A 16,664-nucleotide genomic window follows, 5' to 3' on the forward strand; every position below is an offset into this window, starting at 1 on the left:
TCTCCTTTTTGCCACCGTCCAGGACACGCGCGGGCGTGCATACATTATGCAAATGACCAGGTGCGGTCGCGGTGTTCCCTAACAGCAGCGCGCGGTGATTGCTTTGCTCCTCGTTTTTGGAGGCTGAATGGCGCACGAGAGGAGGTCGCATCGCATGCAGCAGCCCGCGGGTCTCCTGGCTCAGGACAGATCGACGTGATGCTTCGGTGTGAGTCCAGCATGTGTGCATGGTGTTGCTGCTGAAACACACTTCACCTGGTAGGCAGGGCAGGCAGGAGGACACAGAGCAGCCGATCCACTCACTGTGGGTCGCCTGAATCACGAATGGATCCTAATTTAAGTCTTTTTTGCCGGAAAAGGTTTTTGCATATATTATCTTTTTATTTTATCCTAATTTATCAAGGTGAGTACTAGCCCCTGAATACACAGATTGTTGTTTTTTTTGTGATGCACAAGAAAGAACTGTGTTTGTCTTTTTGTGGGATTTTATCTCCAGTCCTGAACCTTAGCCTACTAAATAAAATGCTGTTTTAAATGTACGTTTGTCCTTATGTGAGCAGTAGGCCTAGGTAATATAGCGTTCCTTCCTTCTTTGGTCTTAACTAACATTTGTAATGAAATGATGGACAGACAAACAGGACTGCTTTCAGTCAGCTTTACTTTGCACTTTAGAGAGTCTCGGACTAGTAGGGCAGTAGCAGGTGCATTCAATGCAATCAAGCAAAGCAGAACATCTCCAAATCCAATCGCCACAAATAATGCTTATTCTCTAATGAAAATGTTCTCGCAACATTACAGGACTAGAGAGTATAGAACTACTAGATGGATAGGATGGTCCACTTTGGCTTGCCAGCCAATTTGCATTACAGATGTGCTTTTTGTTTTGGGCATTGTATATGTGTATAGGTCTAGGTGGTTCTATAATATTTCCAGAAGTTATATTCTGTATAGCGGATATTTTACTTTCTTTGTTTAATCATTTTTTGTTAAGTAAGTTTGTTTTGAAGTGAACCAGCATTTAATTCTGAATCTTTTAAACTCTTTTCCAGCACACATTTCCTGGGGTATTGACATAGTGAACATTTCGAACTCGAATGTACTTGATAGTACTAATAAGTGAGTTGATTATTATTATTATTATTATTATTATTATTATTATTATTATTATTATTATTATTATTATTATTATTATTATTATTATTATTATTATATTACTAATTGCTATTATTGTTATTAGATGCTACTACCAATGCTACTAAATTAAAACAACACATACTTTCTTTTAGGACATTATTATTCAATAATTAATATTAACAATAAATTGTTCTGTTATGTTATTCTGTTCATTTTAATTTCCTCGTGTTGACCACTCAGATAGTACTCGGATCACATATTGGATATGATCGGAGTCCGTCCTCCTTTGCAGATTGTCTGCCTGTTATGTCAGTGTCAGGGAGAAGCTCAGTGTGTGTATTATGCAGGGCTTCTAGTGCTGATTACCTGCCGAGAACAAACCCTCCCTTGTTCCCTTTTCTTCCAACAGCGACAGCAGCAGTATAATGCTGCAGAAATGGGATCCGGCTTCCCAGAGAGGGCAGGTAGGCGAGCGGAGCCGCTGTTTTGAAACGCTGCATTGATGGATGTGCCACGTTAAATAACGTCAGGGCACACCACACAGACATCTGCAGACAGCAGAGTCATCCCTAATACAAATACGTGGCTTTGGCCTGAACTCATTTCATAGAAGCAAACCATTCAGTATAGGGCCCGGCCTCGGCAACAAAAAGCCTGCTTACACCTGCGCCTTACACCTTCACAAAATTGCCAACATGAGAAACTTAAGTTGCTATTGTCTGTCTGATTGTTATGATTTCCTCTTTATCCTACTTTAAACGATATATTAGAAGACTGTCAACATTTATTGTGTGTCCCATCATGTGTGAATGGAAAATTCCATGCATTTGTTCTTTCAAAAGGCATGTTTAAAAAATTGTTCAGGTTCGGGAGGTCCCAGCAGGAATATAAAATAACGGGGACTTTTGTCTCCCTGTCGACACTATCAGTGCATCACATCAGGGTTGAATGTGGTCACTCCCTTTGTCCAACCCTTCATTTAGCACAAAAAGGCGTGAGAATCAAGACGCCGACAATAGGGATTAGGACACTGACAAAACAATTAAAGTTAGTACAGGTTACTAAGGGGAGTAACGTTTAACAATGGACTCCCTCTCCAGAAACTAGGCCTAGGAAACAATACAAACATACATGTAATGCAAACTTCACAATACCTCAGAGGAGGTCACTGAGAGACTGAGGGGGTATTATTGGTATGGTTTTGTTCAATGGAAAAAGACCAGTTTCCTTGATTTCCCTTCGTCCACTCCACTGAAGAAATCACTATACTTTTATCTGGCCATGTTGTTTTCTTAGTAACAAAAGCCCACCCTTTTAACCATTCCTCGACACATTGAGTCAACTTCTGCCACATTATGTCAAATTCCATTGGATGAAAATGTATTATTGTGTTGTATTATTTCTTTGATTGTGAGTAGACAACGTCTTTATTGGGGCAACATTTTGCATTTTGTTCATTGCTCAGTAGCCCAGAATCTGTGATTTGACAAACAAGGAATCAATTCACGTTTAGCCTTGCTATTTTTTACACCCACAATAAGTGCTTAATAATTCATAGTAACATCTTAACATCTATCTAGCGCTTTTACCCAGACGTGCGGTCTTTGTTCCTGCCCTTTGAGATGAAAGCAGAGGTTTGAGCTCTCAGGTATCCTCCAGACCCACTAGAAGTACTAGAGCTGTCAGTAATACTGGGATCTAAGCAGTGTTGTTTTCGTCGACTAAAACTAAGTCGACTACCTTTTTTCACTGACAAAAACTAAACTAGATGAAATCCAAGTTATGATGACCAAAACTAAGACTAAATATACTGACAATTTTGTCAACAAATAAAAACTAGACTAAAATCTTAGGGAGGGACTAGTGTACAAGAGTTCCAGTATAAGTCATTTTACACTTGGTTACATGCAGAAAATAGCAGATCTACAGCTCACAACGCGTCACAGCGCGACGCGTTGTCATTACGACGGCATCAAGGGCCGCCAAAATACATTTTAGTCGACTAAATCAACTGTAGATTTAGTCGACAAAAATCTTATGATATTTAGTCGACTAAAACTAGACTAACACTAAGACATTCCAGGTGACTAAAATGTGACTAAAACTAAATGTAAACTATTCAAAAGACTATGACTGAAACTAAAATAAAAACTTGCCTCCAAAACAACACTGGATCTAAGGTTGTGTAACCTACTGTATGTGCTCCATCTGCTGGGATGTACAATCCACAATACCCAGCCATATACTTGTGTGAAAAACATTCCAAAATAATGACATGAAATCATCTTAAGAAATGCAAAAAATGGTTGTGTTCACAAATCAGGTTTGTTGATATATTTACTGACACATATCAGTTATGAATTTCTCCAATTATAGCATATAAAGTAATTGGTAATGTTATAGCCTGCCACCCTAATAGACAGCGCAACACCCCATCCTTTGTCCGCCTTCTCCTACCAAACCACACCGTTTGCACACATCTCACCATGCACAACACCAACAGCATGCCTGTCCAGACATCAACCACTACTTTGCATCCATGCAACTGTCATATTTACAGTACAATACCCATTTTTATGAAATAACACATTCTTGCGCAACACCACCAGCCTACGTCAAAATCGTCACCACTTTGCCGAGTTACGCCAACTCCGTTCACTTCATGGGGCCAGTCCAATGGCGCATTGTAGTCTACGGCCTTCACAGTGACACACGCGTTATTTCCGACCCCTCAATGTCGCTCCGCACCGCTGCGGAGGAGAAAAACGGGTTCTGTTTAAAGTGTGATCATTTAGGGCGCGTTCGTAAATACCGCACTCGCCTATTAGTTTGCATTGCACAGTGCGCTCAGTGCGCTATTTCCGAACGCGCCCTTAGACTGACCTAGGATCAGGGTGTTGCAGCGACACGAACGGCTGTGTTACGTGTTATGATTATGCAGATTTAGGATCAGCAGCGCATGGTTTTGCCCTGCGCTGATTTGAATGAAAACACCTGCGTGCAATTATACTTTATATCACGACCACGGATCCCGTGGATAAAGAAGAGAGCAAAGAAGGAGCTGTTTATAAGTAATAATATATATATTATAATATTCCATTCAGCCAAGACCGGTACATGCATGATGTATCTGCTTCTGCTAAAACTGATGATTGTGTGTAAAAAAACAAATGATCCGTTTGGTTACTTTTTAAATGCACGCACGCTGCAGGAGACGAGAAGAGACGACTCTTTTTTTCTCTCTCTCACCCTCTACTGCAGTGCGCACTGCGCAGTCTCTCTCTGTCTGTCTGTGTCTCTCTCTCTTTCTCTCTCTCGCGCTTTCATCATAAAATGGTCATTGGTCAATACGTTATATTATTATATTTATGTCTGCCTGGCTCAGCTGGGTCGGGTCTCTCGGAATGTCGTAAATAATCGGATTTCGGTCGGACACGGCGCCACAATTTGAAAGAAATCTCGGAACGGGTCGGAATCGGACCAAATGGTCACGGATCCATTCGGGTTCGGTTTAACTATTTGAAAATATTTTCGGAACGGGTTGGAATCGGTAACATGTGAGTGTGTGTGTGTGTGTGCGCGCGTCTACGAGGGCCAGCCCGCCACACACACACACCACCTCTCAATGCCACGTTCTTCCGCGCATTATTTATTTTCACACGTGTGTGTGTGTGTGTGTGTGTGTGTGTGTGTGTGTGAGTGTGAGTGTGAGTGTGAGTGTGAATGTGAGTGTGTGTGTGTGTGTGTGTGTGTGTGTGTGTGTGTGTGTGTGTGAGTGTGAGTGTGAGAGTGAGTGTGCGGCCGTGCGCGCAACAACACATAATAATTAATAACCCATCCGTTTCTACACAATACTGGGTATAAACACACAGCTGAAACATGAAGTGGAGTCTGTCAACTCCCGCAATTTCCTTCTCCCCATATTGCGCTGCTACGTAACTCTAGGATGAGCCGCCCAAAGGGCGTTGAAATTCTAGTCAATATAATTATGGGCACCCCAGAATGGATAGATTAGATTATCACATTTTTACTGGACCTTAAATTTAATGAGCAGAGCAAATAGGACAAAGTAATTATGGTAGGAATGTTTCCCATCGAAACAAAACATATAATTGTAAAACGTCTGGATGTTGATTTCGGCCTAGTGTTTTTGATCAAATCTTTATTAGATCTGCCACCCGAGAGCTAAGCCTGTTTCTCAGCTTTTGCTTAATTTTATATGTTAAAGTCGGGGGGAACTCAAATACAATTAATTACGAGAATCCGGCTATGTTACAAAGTCTTAGTTTTGATTAGCTGAAAACAGTCATTCCCCTGCACCACTGCCAAGACTCTCCCTATGTAAATGATAGGATATTATATTTTCCATTGGAAGAGGCTTAGAAACATTGCTTGATAACATCAAATTGCGGCTTCAGAATGCTATTGAATAGTTTCTCAATGTTCATGAAACAACTGCTAATTTGTTTGTGTCTCATCCAAGGAACTTCGGAGTGCAGCTCATACAACATCAGCCAGCAGACTGTCAATCAGCTCAACGCCATCTAACTTGACGTCCATTGAGTCTGATCAGCCATCTACCACCACTTTCTCTACATCGTCCAACCACACGCTATCAAGTGTGACAGGATATATATATAGCCCAACAACTTCCAACCAGTCACCAACAAACTTTTCAGCTTCTGTGCAATCACCATCCAGCTCAACAGTTTACAGCCATTCAACAAATTTGATGCCATCCAACCAATCATCATCCAGTTCAAGGGCTATCAACCAATCATTAACAAGCCCGACATTACCGAACCGACCACAAGTCAGCTCAACAGCTTCCAGCCAATCAGCAACTAGCCAAACGACTTCCAACATATCATCCAACAAGAGCCCAGTGCCATTCAACCAATCAGAAAACAGCCAAGCGCCATCCAATCAACCACTATACACATCTACTAATTCATCCTTAGCTGAGCCACATCCAAACCCTGCATCTCAAGATAATGCTCCATCTGTCAGACATGCAAAGGAAGGTCAGAGGGCGTCCTTGCAAGTTACAGGTAAAGTTGGGTTGGAGCTGTAGAGATGTGCTAGCACTGATTGAGTACATCCATTTATATAAGCAAATAAGAGTTGCTGAATATAGATAGACTTTATTGATCCTGCCTAGGGAAAATCTCAGTCGCCAGAAGCAGCACAGCAATTAAGGTACAGATACAAAGTAAGAGAAGAGAGAAGTACTGTAAGGTACATCAAGGCTAGGTGGAAGGTAGGAAAGTTCCACAAGTCCTGGCCTCACATGGTTTATATATTGTATGGGTTAATTAATAACACAGCATGTTACGAATGAATAGATGCCTAACACAGAATGTTATGAATGAATACTAGATTCAAGATTCAAGAGGGTTTATTTGTCACTCACTTATACAGGTACAAGCAACGAAATATTCACCTACTGTATATAGTATATTTTGGCGAACGTTTGGCTATTATGACATACCCAGAGTATTAAGTTACCCTAGAATGAATGTGGTTAATCACTAATCACTAATTGTGATAATCACCATATGCAATTTATAATGTCTCATATTGACATGCTGACATATCAGTCATATATTTGTAAGTAACCACTTTCCAATCATTCCGTGACAGAACATCGTCAGGTTGAACCTCAATCAGCAGTTGCTTTTCCCTCCAGTTTTCATCCTGTTTTTGTCTTGTCATCTTTCTATGGAAAAGCATTCTACTGCAACATTACATATATTATCTCCCCCAAAATCAAATGTGCTTTCCAAGAAAGAAACTAACAATGCGGTCTATAGTACAATGTAATATTGTGCATTGTGGCGCGCTACGAGCTTGTAGATCTGCTATTTTTCTGCTATTTGTCAAAATGGGTTAAATGACACATGAATACACAACAGAGTGAAAACACCACACACTTGTCAGCGCAGCATACGCTATGAGGTATACTCTATGTTACAGCTGTCCTCCTATGGGTTGCCGTGGTTGGAAGCACACTCTAGGAGGTCTACTGCTCAACACCTGTCCCATTGATCACTGAGAGCAAGTGATCCGAGGGAAGATAAGGAGCCAATGTGTGTGCAATGTCTGGAACTGGTTAGCTCCATGCCCACCCCCCAGATCCTGCACATGGAACACTGCATAAGAAAAGAACTCCTCAGACACTTAACCCCTTATCGTTGACCAACTGCTCTGGCTTTGACCATTGTACAACGTAACAAAAAAAACCCATGTCATTTTACACTTTCAGAATTAAATGAAACACTCAGGATTTAGCTGTGGGTTCCTTATTATTGATTCCTTGCCGATGTTTGTGTCCTAGGAACTGAAGCTTGGATGGATCAGAGGTTTAGCTAAATGCCTGCAATGTAAATGGATTGTGACGACTTATGGCAGTAAGAAACAGTAGAAGGAGAGTTTATAGAAAGAAGCAATTGTGGTATTGCTTGTTTGAAGTGAAATATGTATTTATTCATGCCTGTATAATGTGTAAGTACTCTAGTATATGCTTCCAATTGTAGAGAGCCACACTTGTGAGTTGTGACACAATAGAGGGTCGCAGTCCCTACTAATAAATACATTTTTCATGAAAAGGACAGGCCCGTAAGAGAATTCCCCATTCATTTTTCCCATAGTCGTTTCAAAAAGTATTTATTTAAAGACCTTTTAAGCCTCGGACAAAGCCAACTCTTGTTGTGACAAATCATGACAATAAATACAACGTTTTTGGCCGATCAAATAATTAAAAAGAAGAAAAAAAGGGCAGGGTACAAACTTTTTTTTGGGGGTTTTTTAGGGCCTGTCGTCGTCATGAAAGGGGGCGGGACTGCGACGATCTATGTACTGTACTCTACATACTGATTTAAATGCCCTGACTGGAGTGCATTATCTAAAGATGAGAGTCTTACCTGCATGTGGATGTTCTTTTTGCAGAGAACTGCTTGGACGCATGTCTAAATGGGGGCCGATGTGGTTTGTCAGAGTCATGTGACTGCACCCTGTACCAAGCTACTGGCCACCGATGTCAAACAGGTAATGAACTGCATTTTTGTACGTTGTAATTGGATTTAGGTCATTATTTTGAAGGCGTTTTTAGAATCGGCACAGTCGTAATTTCAGTAGGGCCTCCTTTTTTAATACTTTAGTGCCAGCTGTACAAATTTTGATGCTGTGTATCAAACTTGCAGTTGCATTGGCAATAAACATTAACGTTTACAGGCCTCAAACTAGAGAAGTTTAAAAGCCACGTTAGATTGCGACGCTTACTGTGACCAAAAGTGGTTTGAGCTGCCTGTTTGAGCCATGTATTATTCTAAAATGATTGCTGGGCACGAGAGCATTCTTGACTAATTTAACAATACAAACATGATAATAATGATATTAATGGTGCACATGTATGATTGTCTGTGGTCATTTATGGGCTACTTAACTCAACACCCTTTTGTGGTCGCCCTTTCTGTATACAGTTCCAAACGTGGGTTATGAGAGGGAGATGACCTGCAGAGCGTGGGGCCAGTATAACTTTGAGACCTTCGATGGCCTGTACTACTACTTCCCTGGTCGATGCACGTACACTCTGCTGAAAGATTGTGAGGATACCTCCCAGTCCAGTGTGGTCGTCCAGGTATATTTTCCATTCGATACGCTATATTGATAGTACTAGGAAAATCCTTGGCGAAGGGTCAACAATGGCCATTGGTCCGATAACGACAACCTATCTCGAACCCTCACCCTAACCCTAACCTCCCACGGGGCAGCACACCAAAACCTAACCTTAACCCTCTCCCAAACCTTAATGCACCCCTCACCAACCTTAATCCGGTCGTTTTAACGCACCCCTCACCAACCTTAATCCAGTCGGACCAATGATATGTCTAACCAAAGTATGCTTCCCTTTGAAACTCTGTTTCCCCTTTTTTATCCCTATTTTGTCATTCAAGTCCCCATAGCTACTCAAGTCCCTTATCACTGCTGGTTGGTTTGCAAGGGAGGGTGTACTGTAGACTAGTACGTGTCGTACGTGTCACCTCTGATACACTTGCCATTGCCAGTTGCTTTTTTCACCTTTTTTGTGAAGAGTTTCATCAGGAGGATGTTTCACATGCGAAGGCACACGTTATTCCTCCCAGTTCAGCTCTACAATGAACAGTTGACTCCTTGACCAACGTACACAAGTTATTAGTTTAGATATACTGATTGATTGATTGATTGATTGATTCTTTATTTAAGTGTCATGCTTCCGAAGAAGCCCAGCCCATATGGACTTACAGGACACTTTTTACAGTTTACATGAACAATTACAATAAACCGACATGACGGTTTGCAAACAATGATCAATTGAATACCAAACTGACCCTCCAGATCCTTACGAGCAGATTACATAATATATAACATAAAATAAAATAAAATACACCATTAGGCCTGTGACAGGAGACACATGTACCTACTTGAAGAGCTGGGATTGTCTTCTACTCCAGGCTCTAGAAACAAACTGGGCTGTCCTAAATACTTCATAATTAAATAACCAGTCTAACTTCTGTCCATCATCTTCCCAGAATAGATCAGGATTTCTTTGTTGCATTACCTCAAACATTGGAACCCTCAAATCATCATACAGGGTACAATAAAACATATAATATACTATTGGTCCGATTGTCATTAGACCGACAACCTCAAACCCTAACCTAACCCTAACCGCATGCACGGAGCATGTGTGTGTGTATGTGTGTGTGTGTTTGCGCGAGCGTGCGTGCGTGCGTGCGTGCGTGCGAATCTTGCAAACCTCTGGACCGATCTGTTCCAAATTTTATATGCACACTCACTGCCAGTAGGCTCAGGTTATAACCGTGCCCAAATTTGGAGTCTTGCGCCACTAGACGACTGATTTCATAGATGGGCCTCATTGGAGCCACGACATTCCAACGCGAATCCCCAAATCGACATGATTTGATATTTGTTGTGACCATCCATCCAATGAAAGCTCTAAAAGTCTAAGTCGCTCAGGAGGATCCTGATTTATTTGATCAACTGGGTTTCAGCATAAGAATCACATCATTTTTTCTAAACATAATGTAGGTAGTGTAGTGGAATATGCCTTGTGTAAACCAGCGGAGAGACAGCACAAACAGTGGCGTGCACAGATAGACAGGTGCTAGAGCACCCCCTGCCCTTTTGGCAATGTGCCCTTTTTTTTTTTTTTTTTTTTTTCAAAAATAGCAGACCTACAAGCTCGTAGCGCGCCACTCGGTGGCGCGCTATGAGCTTGTAGATCTGCTATTTTTCAATAGCTAAAGCATAACATAATGCTAACACCAAAAGGGGTTCCCGCCCCAAAATGGATTAAGGCAACCGGCCGGTTCCACGCGCTGCACAAGGTGCCCTTTTTTAACGTGAGCACCTGCCCCTCTAAATGTCTGTGCACGCCACTGAGCACAAACACTCACTCACACATAATAATAACAACATGACCTTGATTTGTAGGTCAATACATCATAAATACAGTATTGCTCTTTGCCTATCAGCGTCATACATACAGATGGAGATACAAGTGCTCATACAAAGTGAAGAAACGAGTGCAGACACTAAGTCATAATAACCTTAAAGTATCCTTTTCCCCCAAAATACTTGCCTCTTGCCATCTTCTCTGAAGTCTAGTTTTCGCCTCAGGAGGAGATTTGTTCTGAAGATTAGTGAAAGCTATCTGGTTATTAGGGTCAATTACCATTAAATACTGCAATTATCCACAAGGCCTTGAGAACATCCACAACAAACCTTGACTTTGTTCCCCCAAATGGACAGGAGATACGTCTCCATGGGAAAAATAACTATGGAACGCTAGCAATAACTAATTCTGACTTTAATGGGGTTGCTATTAGTATTATTGTTATTATTGTTATTATTATTATTATTATTATTATTATTATTATTATTATTATTATTATTATTATTATTATTATTATTATTATTATACAACAACAACAATAATAACAGAAATATTACATATGTGATTTATTTCCCCCTAGCCCACACCCACATTTGATTCGTTTTCTTGAATGTATCTGCTTATAATGGACATGCATTATAATTGTGTTGAAAAATAAAATGTGTTATTAATATTATATTATTGCTATGTCTTTCATGTACAATTTTATAAGCTTGTGTCTTTGCATTTACAGCTTCACAACGACCCAGACTGCCACTCCTTCCCCTACACCTGCATTCGATCCGTCAGTCTCTTTCTCAGTTGGGATGGGGAAGTCCGGTTGAACGGAACCGACGTCAGCTTTAAGGGACAAAGGTAACTCTCAATGGCAACCTAACTTTTACCATTGCACATGGTTTGGTAATAGAGGAAAATAAATCACACCTGTGTGAAGTGAGGGGCGCTCTTATCAGCGTAAATCATCATGACCCGAGTGGAATAGTAAGAGAGTGGCAACACGCTTTGATCTCGCCGCAAAGCGGGTGCCTATGGGCTATAGTTCCAAACATTGGAACTCTCCCATTGAGATAGAATACTCTTGAGGCGACAACGGGAGGTATGATTAATTCTAACGCGACTAGCGACGGGACTGCGGTGGGCCGTCGCTAGACACATAATCTTTTCTTAGAATTGGACGGAATGATTTAGATCAAGAGTTATTCACGTTTTAAGATTTTCCATCTCGTCGGCTAAACAGGGGGGGACCTTTTCCGATGACGTCCCACTGTTGCGCAACAACATCGAATGTTGCACAACAGACGCTCCCAGCCTGTGGAGCGATGCGATTGGTTTTGATATCAATAATCTCCGTCCTTTTGACCTTTTGAGCGCTGGGCGTTACTACTTAGGACGGAGAACTCCGTCCTGTGCGCTCAGGGTGTTAAGTATTAAACACCGCTGTAACACTGCTGTAGTGAATGGAAAATAACGTGGGCAGTCCTTAATGTGAGCGACTGGGCGTGGCCAGGCAATGACAAGATTCACAGGATGTGAGATAGCTCGAAATAGTGTAACCAAATGGACCCGTCTGTGTTTAAACACATTGACCGCATAACCCGCCATACACGACATTTATTCCATTGTCTTTCCACGCGTAATACGCTAAACCTGCTATTTGTTTTATATGTTTAATTCGCCGTTTTGTAATGACCGGCTTTGTCGCGGACAACATGACGGGGTGAGCTTGTTGTGGCTATTTTCCCACCACGGGTCCAATTTGCGTCCTGGTGCGTCCTTTTTAATGACAGCTCTTCACGGATCTCAGTAACAATTTCACGGGTCCCTTCCGTTCGGGCCAGTCATTTAAAGAAATCTCGGACCCATTAAGGTAGGCTACTATAACCACACGTCACTCACCAGGCTTTAGTTAACACAGACGATGACACCAATGAGCTGCTTCAACATGTGTGATTGTTTACAGCTTTCGGAACGGCCCACGGTGCACCCCTGTGTCTGTACGTAGAGGACCCTCTCCGAATGGTTGTGTATTCGTGGTCGTGATGTCTGTAGACTTGATCGGGTCCCCGTTCGGGGAGGGGGGGACCTCGCTCAGACAAATTTACATGCACCACACAATGGTGACCAGTTCACCGGACTGAATCGGGGAGGGACACTGTGGCATTGCAATAAACAGGCAACGACGCCACTGGCAATGAAGGTTTCTCGGTGTGACTATTCTCCTTGCCAAACCCCTGAACAGAAAGCTAAATAAATCCACTTTGACTTGTTTAGTCTCCAGTTGCCTGCTCATATCCATGACCTGGAGTTGGAGATGATCTCGCACTACGTCCTGGTGACCCAGCGACAAGGCTTCACTCTGGCATGGGACGGACACAGTGGCTCCGTCTACATCAAGCTCAACCCAGAGTTTGTGGGCAGGACATGTGGCCTCTGTGGCAACTTCAACGCAGATGTCCAAGATGACCTCAAGACCAGCTACGGTACACTTGCTTCTCAGTGTTGTCACCCATGAACCCTCAAGATACGGCATACTGAGTGTAAAAGCATGTCTTATTTGAAGTGTAGGGCCCTCATTTATCAAAGCGGCGTACGCCAAAATATGGGTGCACGCCGGAATTACCGCAATCTTCGGTAAAAAAAACTTGAACGTGAGCCAGGTCGGGAGCTGTCGTAGGCTTTGTCCTCACCTGTTTTTCTGTCGTAGAAAGGCAGAGCAGCATTGTTTGACCAGCTGAGAGGCTGCCACAGGCATCGAAACATATGTATTCACTCCTAAAATGTTAATCTAAAACTGTATGTATATGGGCTACATGTAAAAAAAGAAAAAGAAAAGAAAAAAAGGAATAGGCCTACATCAACGATGTGTCTTTGTGTCATGAAATTTGTAGGAGATTACCAACTTTACAAGCAATTAAAATCGAGCAATTAAAACAATGTTGCAAGTTTAGATGCTTAAGCCATTTAAACAGTGTTTTGCATGAGCGTATGCGAGGATTTCTCAAGTTACATCTCGTCGTTTTAAGGATAAACCCGACGCGTAGCTTGATTGCCAAATGTGCCGTACTGGCGTGCCAGCGCAAGTGCAGGGGACCGCATCGGAGATAGGTAGGCTAACCCATCCAGGCTGCCAGCCCAACACGGTCCAACACCAGTGTCAGTGCCACATGAGGCTGGTTTAGGCTGCACATTCATATAATTGACAGTTGACAGCCCAGCCACTGCAGCGACTAGCGATCTAAATAGATTGTCATAAACGTGCATGGTCACGGTGTCATGGACGGACCACAGTGATAGAGACAGACAGACAGGACAGGAGAGGAGGAGATGCATCTATTTGCAAAACAGCAGCGTTTGTGTGCGCCTATTTGTTATTTAATTCATGGTTCACATGCAGGTTCAGGTTTTCGTTCACTAATATATCTTGTTGTAGGCTATATTAAATTAACAAATACTTTAATAATTGAATATAGGCTACAACTAACAACACACAGCAGGCGCGTAGCGTGGATCAAATGATTGACTGGGCAAATTAGCATGGGGGGGGGGGGGGGGGGGGGGGAGCGCATCACCGGCCGATAGGTGTGAAGTGTGAACGGTTTGGGGGACCATTTAAAACAAAGGCGGCTTGCATGCTGTGGTTTACTAACCAGAAAGGCAAGCGAGGCGAGAGGAGAAACAAACCGGGTAGGCTACAGCTTTATTTAATTCATGCAGGTGTTCGTTCTTTATATATTTAAGATACAACACACCAGTTGGGCTTGCAAGTTGCGTGTGCGTGTGCATCTGTGTGTGTGTGTGTGTGTGTGTGTGTGTGTGTGTGTGTGTGTGTGTGTGTGTGTGTGTGTGTGTGTGTGTGTGTGTATGAGAGGGGGGGTGAGGCGGGCAGCAAGGCAAGCGGTGGAAACTTTTTTATTTGCTTTTTCCATTGTGTAACTATGGTTACCATGCGTTTTTTGGTCGTATTGCAGTTGTGCATGTCGCAAAATATTAAGGAAGGATCAGCTGTTTGCGATCACTTTATAAATGCCGTGGCGACGTGGGTGTACTACAAAACCTACACTCGAATTTGGGGCAGATTTTACACTCAATTGATAAATGAGGGCCTAAGAATTTACCTATTTCACTCTCCAAGCCAGCACTGAGGATCATTCTATGTGCATTGCAAGAATTTATGCCGTCTTAAAATCACATTTAAATCACAATAAAGCGTAGCTATGTCAAGATGTTTCTTGACCCAAGTTAGATGACCATGAAAACAAGTGATTTAACTCATTAAATCAGGTGCTGCTGGTTTAAAGAAGATTTTTGTGAAGTGAATGTTATTCCATCACTACCTTGGCATATTCTCTCCACTTTTTAGACAGACTGCTCATAACCCTCACAATGGAAAAAAATGGGGGGGGGGGGGGGGGGGGGGGGGGGTGACAGAGTTACCATGTGGGGGTCCCTCTACTGTACCCTCTACTGTATTGTACTGTACTGTACTGGCACACCCAAAATCACCATATATACAGTTAATATGTGCGTGTGTGTGTGTGTGTTAGGTTGCGCACAGGTGGTGAAAAACAACCATGCTGTTTTCGTGCTCAGACGCACCCAGCCAGCCACCCACCCACCCACACACATAGCTCCGTAAGGGAGTGGTTGCACCACTCAAATATTACTTGAAAATCACTTCACCTTAACAAATTGTGTGCTAGTAGAGTGAGTGCATGAGGGACCATTCCAGTGAATTCCCTGAATGAATTTTGCCAGTGCATAATTATGACGCTGATGGCAGTGCACCGGGTTGCAGTGACCACTCCGGATCATGTTGTTTGTAATTCTGTATTTATGTCTATGGTGAATAATCTTTACAAAGATAAGCTCTATCCATGATAAATTCCAACATCATGAGATAAATAGCACTTTTTAATAGTACTACGGTATATGTTACCAGCTCAGTGGCCTTGTGGTTAGAGTGTCCGTCCTGAGACTGGGAGGCCGGGCCGGGTCATACCAAAGACTCTAAAAATGGGACCCAGTGCCTCCCTGTTTGGCACTCAGCATCAAGGGTTGGATTGGGGGTAAGTCCCTGCGACATACTAGCGTCATGTCCTGGGGGTGTACTTGTACATCAAGCTGCCTCACGCTACAGAGACAGGAGATAGGCTCCTGCCCTATGGGCCTCATGGCTCGGCAAGGCTACTTACAGTATATATTGCACTTTGCATCTTTTTAAATGTGACAAGCACCATGAGTTGTGAAGAGCCGTATTTTGCTCACATCCCAATTAGATTGAACTACTATTGCAGAAAACATAGAAGATACATTTATGAAAGCAAGTATATGTGCAGTTGTGCACTGCACAAAATAGACTCATTTAAAGACTATACATCCATCTATACCTGACACACTTCAACAGCTTTTGTGGCGTCAACCTTACTTGCTGCCAGCACCATGTTTTGTTTCACTGAGTTGTTGATGCACTCCACCGCCTCGCCCATCCCACCCCATGGAACGACACATACTGTCACATAACGCATACAGCCCCATTCTATCCACTCATCAGTTAAAGATTCCCCAGGGTTTGTTTCTAAAAGAAACCCCTGGGATCCGCTGTTAGGTTAGTGTTGTGACAACAAAACTGTTTTGACAAAAGTCTTTTGTCATGTTTAAGTGAACATATGACATCCACCGGTGTTGTTTAGCTTGTACTGACCTAAATGCTGCAACAAAACTGTTTTGACAAAAGTCTTTTGTCATGTTTAAGTGAACATATGACATCCACCGGTGTTGTTTAGCTTGTACTGACCTAAATGCTGCCCCCCCCCCCCCCCTCCCCAGGTGTACTGACCCAGGACGTTGCCATATTTGGGAACAGCTGGTTAGAGGCGGAGCCTCACCAGGCCAGGTGTCCCACAGTTCCTACTGGATTTCCTTCACCTTGTGCTGAGCTAGATGCACACGTTTTGCTGGTAATTTACTCTTCAAACGCACGCACGCACGCACGCACGCACGCACGCACGCATGCACGCACGCACGCACGCACACACACACACACACACACACACACACACACACACACACATTA

The 16,664-nt window shown here is 42.7% G+C and overlaps 1 protein-coding gene across 1 annotated transcript in view; it reads left to right on the forward strand.

Annotated features, from left to right (window-relative positions):
* The first annotated feature begins 259 nt into the window (after positions 1-259).
* otog (otogelin) overlaps positions 260-16,664 on the forward strand; it is a 98,881-nt gene continuing 82,476 nt past the window's right edge. The window contains exons 1-9 of the mRNA XM_079497409.1: positions 260-403; positions 1,050-1,116; positions 1,544-1,598; positions 5,618-6,185; positions 8,083-8,181; positions 8,616-8,773; positions 11,325-11,446; positions 12,863-13,071; positions 16,418-16,548. Of these exons, the coding sequence (XP_079353535.1) occupies positions 5,867-6,185; positions 8,083-8,181; positions 8,616-8,773; positions 11,325-11,446; positions 12,863-13,071; positions 16,418-16,548 (1,038 nt within the window). The 5' untranslated portion in view covers positions 260-403; positions 1,050-1,116; positions 1,544-1,598; positions 5,618-5,866. The remainder of the gene's footprint in view (positions 404-1,049; positions 1,117-1,543; positions 1,599-5,617; positions 6,186-8,082; positions 8,182-8,615; positions 8,774-11,324; positions 11,447-12,862; positions 13,072-16,417; positions 16,549-16,664) is intronic.

The sequence above is a fragment of the Electrona antarctica genome (assembly GCF_951216825.1).
Source record: "Electrona antarctica genome assembly, chromosome: 3".
Lineage (NCBI taxonomy): Eukaryota > Metazoa > Chordata > Actinopteri > Myctophiformes > Myctophidae > Electrona > Electrona antarctica.